Raw genomic sequence first — 15,557 nt, 5'->3', positions numbered from 1 at the left:
GCGGGGAGGAGAGAGAAGAAGAAGAAGAAAGACGCTCAGGGGTTGCTAGGCGACAACACTGACCCTGGCACAGGGGCCACACGGACTGCCTCTATCTATGTTCCAGGGTCCACCTCAAAGTGCTTGTTTTGATCCTACAAAGCCCTTCATTGCTCAGGACCTCCAATACCTAATGGGTGGCCCGGACTCTGTGTTCATCATCATCATCATCATCAGGCCCTTCTCTGTACGCTGCCTCTGGCTGAAATCCAGAGGATGGCCTTTTCTGCTGCGCCCTCTCCCCTCAATCTCTGCCCAGGGAGGTCCTCCTGGAACATACCTTAACATCCTATCAGACAAATAATAATCATAATCATAATTTATTATTTATACCCCACCCATCTGGCTGGGCCTCCCCAGCCACTCTGGGTGGCTTCCAACAGACTATTAAAATACAATAGGCTATTAAACATTAAAAGCTTCCCTAAATAGGGCTGCCTTCAGATGTCTTCTAAAAGTCTGGTAGTTGTTGTTCTCTTTGACATCTGGTGAGTGGTGGGTGCCACCACCGAGAAGGCCCATCCTATCAGCGTCCCATTCAGAAATGCAGATTCTCTGGGGCTTTTGAGGGGTTACGATCTGACATTGGGAGTGGGGTGGGGGTGGCCTTAGAGAGGTACTGTATTCTTAAACCTGACAAATGTCTTTACATAGTGTATGTATGTTTCCCAGAGGCATTTTGCACTTGGCAGCTAATAAAATTAATAATAATAGTAATATTTTAAAATTTTGAATAGGAGATGCCTTGGCCAACCAGCAAACCCCATCCTACTCTACTCTTAGAAGGCCTGTTACCGCTCCCACCCCCCCACCAAGAAAGCATGGGTGAGGCAGTGATGGTGCTACTACCTCATTATTGAAGTATCCCGGGTCGTAATCTTCCTCTGGACCAATGATGAGCGGCCTCAGCGTCCGATCCGAGCCCTGCAAAAGGTCATTTATCAGGGTGAGACACATCACAAACTGCAGAGGAAGACCCACAAGTTGTTGTTTTTTTTTGGGGGGGGGAGAAGCTGAGAATAGTTATGTCTCGGCTTCATTATCTAAAATGGAAGTTTCAGAAGGAGAGTAAGCTAGTGTTATTATATGTGTATATAATGGTCTCTGATGGGTAAGGTCTATATTCACTACTGCTGTTTTAGAAATCTGAAAAGGGAAAGGGGGGGAAACACCCAAAATACTACACCCCCCCAAATGAAATGGAAGTTCCTACCCCCCTTGTGGTCATGGGGTGGGCGAGAATCAAAATCCCAGCTAAAGGGTTGGGAAGCGCAAGGGGCTCAGAAAAGCGAGAGAGGCAGGGGTAATTTTTCAAGGGGTGCTTTTAAAAATGGGGAAGTGTGGGGGGGGGCATGAAGTCCGGACCCTCACCTGTTCTGCGGAGGGGGAGAATGGCGTGTCTGAGCCCTGGCGCCGATGGTGCTGGGACATTCTGGAGGTGATGACTGGGGAGGTGTGGGGGCTGTCCAAGCCGGGGTCGGACAGGACCGAATTCCGGTTCAGGGAGATCTGCTCCAGGAAGAGAAATTACGTTACTGAGACCACACACGCCCACACACCACTTTCAGAACCCCAAGCAACCCCTTCAGCACTTGCCTCGCTGACGGAGGGGAACCGCTCTGTGCCAGAGTCCATGCCACTGTCACCGTCCTGAGAGTCCAAGGAGAGGCGTCCTGGAGAACGCAGAAGGGGGGGACAATGAGGACACAGTTAAGAGCCCTGGCAGAAACTAAGAAAACTTGGGGGTGGGGCCTCCAAACTGTCAGTATTTGGCAGGAGAGATTCAAGGACACACCAGAATATAAGGAGAGTCTGGCCGCTGCTGAATCACGTCAAAGCGGGTTGGACTAAATGACCCCTGGGGTCCCTTCCAACTCCCTAGAATTCTGTGATTCTATGATCTAGTCCAGCATCCTGTCAACACAGTTCCTTAAGAACCTAGAAATTGAGACCAACTCCATCTGCATCTGGGGGCTTCCTCCTCCTCGAACCGCTTCCATCCCAGAAGGAACTTTCAACCAACAATGAGCAAATGTCTTTGCTTATTTCCTCCTCCCTCCTAATCCCATTTTCCTTTGCTGCTGAGTCTTTTTAGATTGCAAGCCTGAAGCGGGGCAGAGACAGGCAGTCTTGCCTGTAAGCTGTTCTGAAGAGTTTTGTGAGTGTGTGTGTGTGTGTGTGCTGGGTTGAAGAGTGGGATAAAGAAAATGTGTAAATGAATTTTGCACACTTCTATGCATAGGAAATTTGTTTTTTCCCATTATGTTCCCTAAATGTAGAACAGCAAACAAGGGAGAAAGCTCAGCTAGCCCCGACCCCCCTGACACACACAAACACACACAGCGTTTCTGAAAACAAAGCCCACAAATCAGTGGGAACCTCCTTTGCTGCTTGGCTGTCTGGCCCCGGCATCCTGTCCCACAGAACAACTCACCATCGGTGACTCGGGAGCTGCTGAAGTCACTGAAGAGCCGGGTGGTGGAATCCTGAAAAGGAAAGCGGTTGAGAGCTCAGCACCAGACTGACCCTCCCTGTAAGAACGGTGGGAGGATGGAGAAAAGCAGCACTGGGGTCAATCCTAAGACTATCGCAAGGGCCTGGCTTCCAAAGGGGGCCCAGCTAGACCCTCCTCCTGGTCTCACAGTGGCCAAACGCCCCCAAGAACCTGGACTGCTTCTGAACATAAGAAGAGTCTGGCTGCTGCAGGATCAGGCCAGATGCCCTCATGGGGGCTGACCAGCTGCCCCAAAGCGAGGCCCACAAGCAAGACCTGAGAGCAACAGTAACACTCTCCCCAGGCATGTCAAAATTATTTTAGAAAGACCTGCATTGGCTCCCAGTACGTTTCCGAGCACAATTCAAAGGGCTGGTGCTGAGCTTGAAAGCCCTAAACGGCCTTGGTCCAGTATACCTGAAGGAGCATCTCCACCCCCATTGTTCAGCCCGGACACTGAGGTCCAGCTCCGAGGGCCTTCTGGCGGTTTCCTCCCTGCGAGAAGCCAAGTTACAGGGAACCAGGCAGAGGGCCTTCTTGGTGGTGGCGCCTGCCCCGTGGAACGCCCTCCCAGCAGATGTCAAGGGAACAAACAACTACATGACATTTAGAAGACATCTGAAGGCAGCCCTGTTTAGGGAAGCTTTTAATGTTTGATGTATTATGGTATTTTAATATTTTGTTGGAAGCCGCCCAGAGTGGCTGGGGAAGGCCAGTCAGATGGGTGGGGTATAAATAATACATTATTATTATTATTAATTATTATTATTATTATTAAATTACTTTAGAAGGGACAAAAACCTGATGTGGCAAGATGCATTCCTCGCTGGGGACTGAGCATATTGTTCTGTGGCTGCAGAATGCCAACTGAAATTTGGGGGAGAAAGACCGGGCTCTAGGTGGGAGAGGAGAATGGGGTGGAGGAGTGTGTGGCTGGCAGCCGCCCACAACAGGAGCGCACTGCACCCCGCTCTGTTTGGATGGAGCGTGGCGTGCTCTGTGGGCGGCACAGGAACTCTCACATCGTTGGCAAACGGCACCAACTTCCACTGTCCGCTGAGCATCGCCAGGCTCCACCTGTCACAACCTTCACCCATTCTCACTGCAGCCGACGCTCCACGCTGCCCCCTCCGCAACAGCGCCCACCAGTGCCCACCCCCACAGCCACTCACTCACCAGAAACCCTCCTGTCTCTTGGCGGATCTTGTGCTGCAGCTGGTTGACTCTCCGGCGAGCGCCTTCAATCTGCTCCTCGATCAGGGAAGCTGGATTCCGATTGTAAGCTTCGTAGCAACGCTGCTCCAGGGTGGAGGGCAGATACCCAGATTACAGGCTGCTTTTTCAAAAGAGAGATCCAACTGGTGGCCGCCACCCCCCCACCCCCCGACTGACAGGGAGCCAAGGCTGTCCAGTAGATTTTGCAAAGGGCTAGCAAAACGTAAAGCATTGGCCAAGATCATTGTGGTGATCACACAGGGTCCCCGGACATTTAACAGTCTATTGATCCCTGTGCCACCACTGCGCTCGCTTCCCCGCTGCCACCAACCCGTTACTCTCTGGTAAAACACTGAGTCCAGACAGTTGTTAGAAGTGAACTAACTAGTTTAAGATCTTGAGTAAGAGTAAATGACAGAGGGTAAGGATTTGCTAATTTAAATATTTGAACTGAAATACAGAAAGGGAGGTGTGAGGAGGTCAAGAAACTAGTGAGTAAATTTTAATATAAGGAGATATAATCTTTTTCTTTGTATTCTTCTTTGGGTGGTTTTCATTGGTGTATGGTATGACTTTTTTATTTGTCTGTTAACCGTTTCTTTGTTTTGCTTTGTATTTTCCTTTTATTATATGTGTGATTCTATCTGTTTTATGTGTTTTATGTTTATAATTTGTTTAAAATTTGTTTTAATAAATATCATTATAAAAAAAAATAGAAGTGAACTAAAAAACAACAACTTTATTTTACAAACATTAACAAGCTTATGGTTTCTCAGATAATATTCCTGACAGTGTCTTAACTTTAGTTTGTTTACTGGCCTATACCTTCCTAATCCCTTCTGACTATCTCAACTGTTTGACTCCTCTTAACAAATTCTCTCACACCAGACTAGCCCAACCCACAGACTTATCTCTCTGTCTCTTCTCTAACTCCAGACTGACTTCTCAACAACTCTAACTCCCAAAAAACCCTCTGTGCTTAAGCCTTCTACACAGTCAACTCTGCTCCTTGGGTTCCCATTGATTAGTCATTTTACAATTAGTTAAGCCTTTCCTTATGAACCCAGTATGATGTCACACACCTAGCAAGGCAAGTGCCACAATCATCAATTCAAAAAAGTGATGTCCGCCATCCCAGTTGTTAGAATTGGTCGAGACAAGGGGGGCAGGGGCTGGTTTCTGCACAGGGACAGAAAACCCCTCAAATTTGCAAGAGGGTGGCAGTAAGTGAAACGGCAACGTGGGTTGGCTGCTGGCTTCAAACGGGGGGAGATCAGGCAAGTAGTGGGGCTCCAACTTCCAGCCAGGATGCCCAATGGTCAGGGAATCCAGCAACACCCAGAGGCCTCAGCCCTGCCTCTATCCCACCACCCCACAAGCACTTAAAGGTCAAGGGACCCCTGACCATTACGTCCAGTCTTGTCCGACTCTGGGGTTGCGGCGCTCTTCTCGCTTTATTGGCCGAGGGAGCCGGCGTACAGCTTCCGGGTCATGTGGCCAGCAGGACTAAGCCGCTTCTGGCGAACCAGAGCAGCGCACGGAAACGCCGTTTACCTTCCTGCCGGAGTGGTACCTATTGATCTACTTGCACTTGCTTTCGAACTGCTAGGTTGGCAGGAGCAGGGACCGAGCAACGGGAGCTCACCCCGTCGCGGAGATTCGAACCACCGACCTTCTGATCGGCAAGCCCTAGGCTCTGTGGTTTAACCCACAGCGCCACCCGCGTCCCTCCACAAGCGCTTACAAGCCCCAAAAGGCCCTGTGGCTCCACAAGAGAGCCCAGTGCAGCGAACTAGGAAGGGGGTCGCATTCCACCACAATGAACTGCTCTGCTGCGGGCAAGACCCCAGACTCAGGAGGCAAGTAAAACCACCATGACCGGTCCAGCAGAGCCCCGCTTCACCCCCTGGATGGACCATCTGTCATCTGTGATTCCTCTACCGCAGAGGGTTGGAGTAGATGACCTTTGGAGGGCCCCTCCAACCCTTCAATTCTAAGATCCTATGATTCCTACCTGCAGCTCTGCCTCCTCCTGCCTCAGCATGTTGCGGAGAATCTGTGTTGCGTGCTTCTGGACTTCTGGATCCTAAGAGTTTTCAAAAAGGCCGGAGAGGGGAGGAAGCGAGGTCAGTTAAGGCTGCCGACAGCCTCTGCCCTGTCCTCCAGCCCCACTGCCTAGGACCCCCCCTCTCATACCTGCAGTGGCTTTGGCCCCGTGATGCGCTGCGGCGGAGGCAGCGGTGGCGGAGGGGGCGGAGGAGGGCACGCAGGTGTGACCTGAGGAGCCCCCGGCGGGTGCCCATCCTGCTGGGAGCCCAGGAACCCCACGGAGGCAGGAGGGGAGCCCAAGAGGGTGAGGGCGACGTAAGCACCGGCTGGGGGGAGCAGTGAGGGGGGGGGTCAGGAAGGGACAAGACAGAAAGATTCGTGTTAAAAACATGAGCCGTTTGGCGGTCCCCGTCTCCCTGGGAGGGGGGCACACACCCACCAGACCAAATGAACCACAATCCCCAGATTTCATTCATAGGACCCTCGCACCTACAGGACTGCCTCTCCTGGTCTGCCCTGCGGAGGACCTTATGGTCCACAAATGATAACACTTTGGAGGTCCCAGGTCGCAAGGTGGCTAGATTGGTCTCAACTAGGGCCAGGGCCTTTTCAGTACTGGCCCCGACTTGGTGGAACGCTCTGTCCCAAGAGACCAGGGCCCTGTGGGACTTGACATCTTTCCGCAGGGCCTGCAAGACAGAGCTGTTCCGCCTGGCCTTTGGTTTGGACTCATTCTGACCCTTATGTTTCCCTCCCCTTATGGTCTTGATTTATGGGCTACTACTAGAATGAGGCTGCATTTTAAATTGGTTTTTTCCCCTTCTCCCCCCGCCATTATGTTTTCATTGTAATTTTACTGGTGTTAGCCACCCTGAGCCCTGGCTCTGGCCATGGAGGGTGGGGTATAAATAAAAGTTGTTGTTGTTGTTGTTGTTGTTGTTACTAGTTCAAGCATCTGTAGAACTGAGATACAAGGCAAAATGTGTGCAAAGAAAGTGTTTCACAACAACAACAAGAAGAGTCTGTTGAATCCGGCCAATGGGCCATCTAGTCCAGCATTCTGTTCTCACAGTGGTTGATCAGATGCCCCAAGCAGGAACTGAGCACAGGAGCATTTTCTCCCCTCATGAGGTTTCCAGCAACTAACATTCAGAAGCAATGCTGGCTCCTGCAGCAGAGAGTTCCATAGTGTAACTATGCACTCATTTCTTCATGAGCCTGTTCCCCTTTTCTGTCCCCCAAAGACAGATACCTACGGGACCACCTCTCCTGGTACGTCCCATGGAGGACCTTACGGTCTTCAAACAAAAACATCTTGGAGGTCCAGAGCCAGGGCTTTTTCGGCCGTGGCCCCAATCTGGTGGAACGCTCTGTCCCAAGAGACCAGGGCCCTGTGGGACTTGACATCTTTCCGCAGGGCCTGCAAGACGGAGTGTTCCAGCAGGCTTTTGGCCAGGGCACAGTCTGACCCCCTCCTTTGGCAATCCTCACAGAACTCTAGCCCAATGGTTGCCATTAATTTGATTTTGAATTGATTTTAAAATGAATTGATTTGAGAATGCTGTGTTATTTTTATTGTTGTTAGCCGCTCTGAGCCCGGCTTCAGCTGAGGAGGGCAGGATGTAAATAAAATTTTATTTTGTTTATTATTATTATTATTATTATGTGCCCACATGGGTCTTCAGTACCCTTGGCTGGGGAGTTTCTCCAACCTTCTTGCCAAGGGCACGCACACACACACACACACACACACACACACACTGCCCCCAGTATTCCCCAGAAGGGCTAAAAGCCAGTGTTTTAATTCAGGGCCTGCCGGCGTGGCCCACTCACATTTTATGAGCTTCACGACTTCCAGGTGGGAGCTGTTGGTCACCATCGTCCCGTTCACCTGGCACAAGAAGAGAGGGAATCAGAGGGTGCTGGGGGAGTCATGCTGGAGAAACAACAGGCTCCCTCCACACACCCCCACCATATGCCCCTGGCATCTTAAGAGAGGTGGATGTCTCCTCTTGGACGCCCAGGGCCAGGCACTTCCTCAGAGCCAGCCTGGCGCTTGCTCTGGGGAGCAGCTGGTTCAAATCCCTGCTCATCCATCGCAACCCTTGCTGAACGACCTCGGGATGGTCGCTCCACCTGGCAGTGGAGTTGTGAGGGGAAGGAATGGGGTTAAGACAGAAGAGACAACACCTTCAGCTCCTTGGAAGAAGGATGGGGAGCAAAGGAGATGCAAACTTTTCCTGGGGCGGTAATTTTGAGGAAGGGGCGCTTGCCCAAGGGCGAGGGAGGGGCTCAGGAACATGGCAGAAGGGGTCGTTTTTCTACCTGGCTAAGTTCAGAACTACTCACTTTGACAATCCGGTCACCCTCCTGAACGCCGGCCTTCATGGCGGCCCCCCCTGTGGAAACAGCAGCGCAAAACACGACACAGGAGGCAGACAGACTTTTGAGATTATGCCATAAATAATCTGCAGGTGTTGTGTATTTTTTATTCTTATTTCCCCCACACCATTTGGGTGTTTATTTTGCTAGCCAGGATCTTAAAACCGCAGCTGGATTCGAGTTCATGATCCTGGCCCTAAAATGGACATTAAACCATAGTTCCCTCTTCCAGATGAAAAAAGAAACTGTGATTTTGAACAGGAGAGGTTCAAAGCACTGAAGCCGCTGTGTGAAGAGAGGGCTGCGTGTACAAGTGTGATAATGATTCCTAGCTTATCAAACCATGGGCTGTGGAGCCAGGAGTGTTATGTTCAAACCGGGCCGTTATGTTGCAGTCCTTACACCAGTCCTTTAAGGTAGAACATGATTACCCCCATGTTGCAGATGGGAACTGGCAAAGGCTGCCAGCTCACTTTCCCAGTTAGATTCAGTTCCTGTTTCTGAGGAGGGTTGAGTCAGGGGAAGGAGTCAGGGGCCTATGAGCAGAGGCCAGGGCCCAAAGCCCACCCCCCAACTCCCCACACTGCTCACCTGGCCGTACAGATTGCACCAAGACGATCCTGTCCCCACTGACGGTGAAGCCAAAGCCATGCTGGTCTTTCTGGATAATGACGCAACGCTGGACCAAACCTTGGAGGAGGAGGAAGAAGAAAACAGAAGACCAAGGCTTATTATGCTGTTCCTCCACCAAGTTCAGGCAAGAGCCCATCTGCTCAGGAGCCGTGGCACTGAAAGGCTTCCCAGGGGAACGGACTTGATTTGGCGCAGCTCTGAGAAGCAGCCAAGGGCGACCAGGAAGACCCTCACTGCTGCTGCCCTTCTTCCCGCCTCTTCCCCGGGAGAAAAAAGGGCTCACCTGTTGTTTCACTGGAGTCGGATGGCTGACGGCGGTGGCCAGGAGAGCGCCGTTCGGGAGCCGAGTCGCCTAGGGAAGACAGGCTGCTCAACCTGCAGAGGGAGAGAGAGAAGGAAGCGACTGAGAGAAGGAGCAAAGCAACGGGGAGAGGGTTGCAGCAAGCCAGCGACTGCCAACCGAGCGCCCACCAGATGTTTTGGGCTGGTGGGAGTTGCAGTCCACATCTGGCTGGCCACGGTTGCAACAGGCCACTTCTGACCCATTGTATATACCTCGGCTGAGGGACACGTGAGACGAATAGGAAGCCAGTACTTTGTAATATACAGACCCCGTTCCTCCTTGGCAGAACCCCTGCTCCCTTAAATTCAGCACTAAGCTCTCCTCAACGCTGCAGGAATTGCGCCAGCCCATGTGGAAACAGGGACTGTGAGGTTTTCGTCGCTGGGGCCGACGCTTCTCCTCTCACTGCTGCCCCAAGAGCAGAAGATGGAAGTGAGAGAAAAGAGGAGTTTCAAGATGCCCTCTGGCTGGCCCACAGAGCCTTGAGATCACCAGCCAGACCATCGCAAGGTGCCTGAGGATTCCTGGTCCTTTATGGAAGTTTCTGAGCCACATGGGGCCATTTGGAATGGCCACCAAGGCAAGGCAAGCCAACTGAGGGATGGTCACCTTCAACCTCTGCTTTCCCTCTGACCTCCTGTGGCCACGGCTGCCCTTCCTTGCTGTTTTCTGCCTCTGGCCTGGTCAGGCCTGGCCCCCAGGGACAACCAAGGCCGCCCCAGCACTCATGGCCAAACCCCACAGGGAGTTGATGCAATGCAGCAGACTTCAAAGACCAGTGGAAAGCAGAAGGGGCAACCACAGACACACACACACTTCAGAGGGACGCCATTCCTGGTGGTTTGACATGGACAGCCAGTGGTGGAGGGGTCAAGGAGCCATGAACATGTGACAACATGAGCAGGAGGAGGGGAAGGGCATGCAAGCAGCCACATTAAACACACACACAGCAAGAGGCAGAGGAACATCCGACATCTTACCAGGCTGCAATGGGGCTGATGAAAGGACACAAGACAAGCAGCGATGGGTGGAGAGACAGACAAAAACAGACAACAGTGGAAGAGTTATGTCCGGCGATTGTTCCCCTCTCATCAGCTCTGTGCTGGCGGATTTAAAGCCACGGCCCAAGGACCCTGCTGCAGGGCTGGGACCACGGCACCTGCCCACTTCAGTTGCTCCCCAAAGACCCCATAAACAGATCATAAACAGCCCCCTTCTCACGTTTTTGGACTCCAGCGCCCAACATCCGAATCATCCGCCAGCCGTTGGAACAGAGGAAGCTGCCTTATGCAGAGAGGCTATTGCTCCATCCAGCTCAGGACTGTCTACCTTGACCGGCCATGGCCTCGCAGGGTATCTCCCAGCCCCACCCGGGGACTGACCCTGGGACCTTCTGCATGCAAAGCAGGTGTTCTGCCTACTGACCCTCCCACCAGCCACATGGGCTGCAGGGGCTGGTGGGAGTTGGGGTCCCAGCCGCATGGGGCAGGGGTCGCAGCTTCCACAACCCTGTCCGGAAAAGAACATGGCAACCGAGTTCCTCCTCATCATCAAGGGCACCCCTTCTTCAAAGCCACTTCTGGCCCCAACTCTGTCTCCCCATTGCAAAGCGCCAATACCTGCTGAGCTCTGGGGGGAAATACACATCTAGTTTGCGAAGCCAATTGTTAAATGCATGCTCTGAGATCTGCGTAACTGATAGTCAAGAGGTCACTTTAGGGAAGAGAGAGAGAGACTCACACCTCAAGTCAAATATTGGGCTTTCAGGGGGTCGTATGGGAGAGCCAAAAGCATCAGGCCACACACAGAGATGATGTTTAACAATAATAATAATAGCACCCACAGTTGTTACACATCGTACAGCAGGGAGGAGGGAACATCTGTGGCCAACCCAGATGTTGCTGGAACTCCATCTCCCATCATCCTCATCCCTGGCCACTGGAGGGGGTCTGATGGGATTTGGGAGCCCAGCCAGTTCCCCCCATCCCTGCCCCCAAATCGTTCTGCATCCCAGCTGCTCCCATCTTACCTGGGCAGGTGAGGGTGCTTTTTACTGGCTGGTCTGTTGCAAAGGAGGGGAAGACAGAAATTGACACCAAAGACAGGGGTTGGCAGAGAGACCAGGCAAGGCCAGAGGAGAGCGTGAGGGAAACAGAGAAAGAGAGAGAAAGGAGATGTAGACATGAAAAGGCCACAACAACCACAAAACACAGCAGCTTCCAGGACTCCAGGCTCAAAGGCCCCAATCCCTTTGCTTTAAGGAAAAGCTCCTTTTCCAGCCTGAGGGCCACATTTCTTTCTGGGCAATCTTCCAAGGGCCGTATGGCAGCAGTGGGAGGGGCCAGAGGCATAGAAATGGATTAAAATTGTACCTGTGTGCAGTAGCCTATTTTCTACACACACTCACAACCACACGCCATCCAGGCAAGCAAGAAGCATTAGGAGAGCTCAAGGTCACAATTCTGGCGAGGCAAAACACCACAGGAGGGCGCAAAGCAGGGATAGTCGGAGGCCTGGCCTAGGGAGAGTCCTGAGGGCCAGAGAGAGAGCGCGCCAAGGGCCACAAATGCCCCTCCAAGCCCTGCTCTAATTAACAAACCACAGTGGTACCTTGGTTTACGAACTTAATCCATTCTGGAAGTCCATTCTTAAACCAAAGCGTTCTTAAACCAAGGCTTGCTTTCCCATAGCAACGGGAGACTCAATTTACAAATGGAACGCACTCAACAGGAAGCGAAACATGTTCTTATTCCAAGGCAAAGTTCACAAACCAAAACACCTACTTCCGGGTTTGAAGCGTTCTTAATCCAAGTTGTTCGTAAAACAAGCTGTTCTTAAACCAAGGTACCACTGTATTTAAAACCAGACTGACAGCCAAAATGCCTCTGAACATGTGCAGGTTCCTTGTTTGCACCTCTCTCTCTCTCTCTCTCTCTCTCTCTCTCTCTCTCTCTCTCACACACACACACACACACACACACCCCTTACTGTTTCCCGACACTCAATTAACACAACATACAGTTAGGCCCCTGCAAAACCAAGATCTGCAGCTGTTATTTATTCCAGTGCTGAAGTAACCACACATGTCTACGGTGTAAAGATTTGGGGGGGGGGGGTTAAGGCAGCTCAACACACCATTTTTCTAATTGCTACTTCTGTCCACTGGGCAAGATCTCTGCAAGATCAGGCATGAACTGCTGCAAAGCAGCTCAGTTTCACATTCTCCTGCACTGCAGAAAAAAGGAACCATGCATTGGGCTGCATCTCAAACGCTGGCTGGTAGCAGGGGCGGGGCGGCGGCAATGGGAGTTGTGGTCCGAAGCATCTGGAGGGCACCAGGCTGGGGAAGCCAAGGGCCACCACGCACAGCAACCATCAAACACAGCGCAGGAAGAGAGCCTGGTCACAGTGATTCAGGAGAACTTTAGATAAGTGCTCGCGGATCAAACCAAAGGGGGCAAATCTAGTCCAGCATCGTGTTCTCACAGTGGCCAACAACCAGGTGACTATAAGAAGCCCCAAGCAGAACCCGGAGACTACAGCACTCTCTGCTCCTGCAGTTTCCAGCAACTGCTATGCAGTCATTTCTGCCTCAGTCATGGTGGCTTGTAATAATAATAATAATAATAATAATAATAATAATAATAATAATAATAATAATTTATTTGTACCCTGCCCACTCTGGGCGGCTTCCAACAAAGATTAAAAATACAGTGGTACCTCTGGATGCGAACGGGATCTGTTCCGGAGCCCCGTTCGCATCCAGAGCAGAATGCAACCCAGGTCGGCGCGGGTCGCCATTCGCTGCTTCTGCGCATGTGCGTGATGTCATTTTGAGCATCTGCACATGTGCAAGCAGTGAAACCCGGAAGTAACGCTTTCCGTTACTTCCGGGTCGCCGCAGACCGCAGACCGCAACCCGAAAACGCTCAACCTGAAGCAACTTCACCCCGAGGTATGACTGTACATCAATGTAGCCATTGGTAGCCTTCTCCTCATCCATGAATTTGCCCGATCCTCTTTTCGCGCCATCCATCAGGAGGGAGTTCCATCGTTTATAACTGTGCGCTGCGCAGAGAAGGACTTTCTTTTATCTGTTCTGAACCTGCCAACATTCAGCTTGGCTGGTCTGCAGCTCCAAACTAGCGCAGCTATAAACCCACCCTCAGCCCCAGGGCTGGCTGGGGCTTGCAAGTCCAGAATCCCTGGAGGGCACTGGGTTGGGTAAGGCTAGTCTCCAGCAACAAAGGCAGCGACGACCAGCAACCTAAAAACCTCTTTTTGGGTCTGCTCTGGTGGCACAGGAAAAGGAATGGGTGCTGTCAGAGCTGCCCGAGGTCCCAGCTCACAAAGGACCAACGCCGGTTCGTTGTTGTATACAAAAGTCTTTATTGAAGTTCAGTTTCTCTTTCACAGCCGCAGCGTGCAGCTCTACGTCTGAAACTCTAGACCGCCGAAGCTCCGTCTGAATCTCCTCCCCCCAGACACCAGTTCAAGACTCTAGCCTTGCTCCACCTTTTCCGCTGCTCTTTCCGCCTCTGGCTCCGCCTGTCAGCTGGGGTCTTGCCCTTCCTAGACTCTTCTGACGCTGAGTCCCCTGAGTCTTCCCCCTGCCTCCGGCGGGCTTTAGGACCTGGTTCCCAATCCGGGCTTTCTGCTGTCCCACGCGCCTGTACATTCGAACTTGGCGCGCGCGTCCAGCCGGCAAACTTCCTCCTGACCGTTACACTGCTCCTGTCACTGCTTCCCCCTTCGGGGAGGCTAGCTGGACCCGACCTCCCCTCCGTTCCCCCACTCTCCGATAGAGGCGTGGTCAGCCCCGACTCATCTTCTCTCCCTGCTGGAGGAGACGCTGGCCCTGACACATGGGACTCTTCCCCCCCACTACGCTCTGGTGGGGAAGCTGGTCCTGATCTCCCGCTGCTGCTTTGGGAGTCCCCGCTGGCCGCTTGTTTCTGGTGCGTCCCCCCCGGGACCCCCCTTGCCCTGGCCATCGGTGCCTCCTTCTGGGAATCTTCTGATTCGCTGGAGAAGCTCATGGAATCTCTTGGGTCGCTGCCGTACTCCCCTACGCTGCCCTCGGATTCTGCCCCTTCGCTCTCCATCTCCTCTCTCCCCTGTGCCTCTGTTCCTGAGCCCCTGACAGGTACCTTTGCCCAAAATGCCAAGGGGCTGCCAGACTGGGTTGGCTCTGAGATCTGGGCACAAGAAACTTTGACAGAAGAAGGAGAGGGTTTTTGCAAAAGGAGAGCAAGTCTTCCAGCAATCTGTGGTTTGAGCCCGGAGGCCAGGAATTCCTGGTTTTGCTACGTGGGCTTGACCCCAGCTTGCTGTGTGGCCTTTGCAGGGGGTGGAGGAGGAAAGTACCTTTGCTCTTATGGGGGGGCAGCAACAACACCCCCCCAACATGCACCCTTACCCATCACCTCCTGTGAAAATGGGAGATACAGATAGGTATTATTTCCTGATCTCAGAAAGATAATAATTACCATCTGGAGAGCGAGATCTCCACCTGAGAAACATGCTCCAGTATAAACACAGCCTGGGTAATTCTGAGGCTTCCACAAGCCTCTCCACCCTCCACAAAAAATAATTATTATGATATGCAAATGAGCACAAACGGGAGCTTATTTGGGAAAACACAGCGTGGTGGGGAGGCAAGGCTGGCCAATGCTAGATCAGCAGATGCAAGTAGAAGCAGAAGCAAAAAATAAGGGTGTGTGGAAACCCAGGCCAAAATAAGAGAAATTAGCAGGGTTTGAGAATCCCCTCCACAAAAGGACAGAGAACCAAATCAGAGCAAAAACGGCAACATCCAAACAACCACGAAGGGTCTGTGTGTGTGCGAGAGAGAGAGAAATCTCCCTCACACACAGAAACCCATGCCCCACCCCAAGGAAAGAGGCGCTCAGACCTCTTGCTTCAGCAAGCACATTTGCACAACACGGAATGTCTTTCCGAAACCACAATTACAGGCATGGAAGGAGGCGAAGGAAGGTAATTACATCCTCGTTCCATCAGATCAGTGCTCCCTTTGGACCACCTCCACACACAAACACAGACATCTCCCCCGTTTTCTTCTTCTTCTGCGTTTTGTTTTCCAAGTCTGCCTCTGCTGAGAGGATGAGGCCACAAGCCACGGGTGCTGCGATTTCCACTGGCTTCCCAGCCGGCAAAGATTCGCTACCAACCCGGCCCTCTGCCACCTCCAAAGAGCATGGCTGTCAACTTACAGATTTGAAAATAAGGGACCAGCAGCCTCGAAAACAAGGGCTCAGCAGCCAAAATAAGGGATTTTCCGGGCACAGGTATGTTCAGCTTCTGAGCTCCTCCGAGCCAAAGGCAGAAAGCCCAGCCAGCAGCCAAACGAAGCCTCATCAATAAGGGACAGCAGCGGGACAT

The 15,557-nt window shown here is 52.2% G+C and overlaps 1 protein-coding gene across 6 annotated transcripts in view; it reads right to left on the bottom strand.

The window, feature by feature from the left end:
- The window catches only part of LOC308575052 (rho guanine nucleotide exchange factor 11-like), a 63,423-nt gene that overhangs the window by 31,503 nt on the left and 16,363 nt on the right, over positions 1-15,557 (bottom strand). For 5 of the 6 annotated variants that reach the window (XM_081173443.1, XM_081173442.1, XM_081173444.1 and 2 more), the window contains 12 exons: positions 11,185-11,217; positions 9,096-9,187; positions 8,771-8,869; positions 8,147-8,196; positions 7,631-7,688; positions 5,945-6,123; positions 5,763-5,834; positions 3,710-3,829; positions 2,474-2,525; positions 1,636-1,712; positions 1,411-1,548; positions 889-963 (listed from right to left, as the gene is read on the bottom strand). In XM_081173443.1, coding sequence (XP_081029569.1) covers positions 889-963; positions 1,411-1,548; positions 1,636-1,712; positions 2,474-2,525; positions 3,710-3,829; positions 5,763-5,834; positions 5,945-6,123; positions 7,631-7,688; positions 8,147-8,196; positions 8,771-8,869; positions 9,096-9,187; positions 11,185-11,217 — 1,045 coding nt within the window. The remainder of the gene's footprint in view (positions 1-888; positions 964-1,410; positions 1,549-1,635; positions 1,713-2,473; positions 2,526-3,709; positions 3,830-5,762; positions 5,835-5,944; positions 6,124-7,630; positions 7,689-8,146; positions 8,197-8,770; positions 8,870-9,095; positions 9,188-11,184; positions 11,218-15,557) is intronic. The other variant, XM_081173446.1, reaches the window with a different exon arrangement.

This window comes from Podarcis bocagei (genome assembly GCF_964188305.1).
Source record: "Podarcis bocagei genome assembly, chromosome: 16".
In the NCBI taxonomy this organism is placed as follows: Eukaryota; Metazoa; Chordata; class Lepidosauria; order Squamata; family Lacertidae; genus Podarcis; species Podarcis bocagei.
Note: the sequence above shows the minus strand (reverse complement) of the source record. Positions and strands in the feature narration are given on the sequence as shown.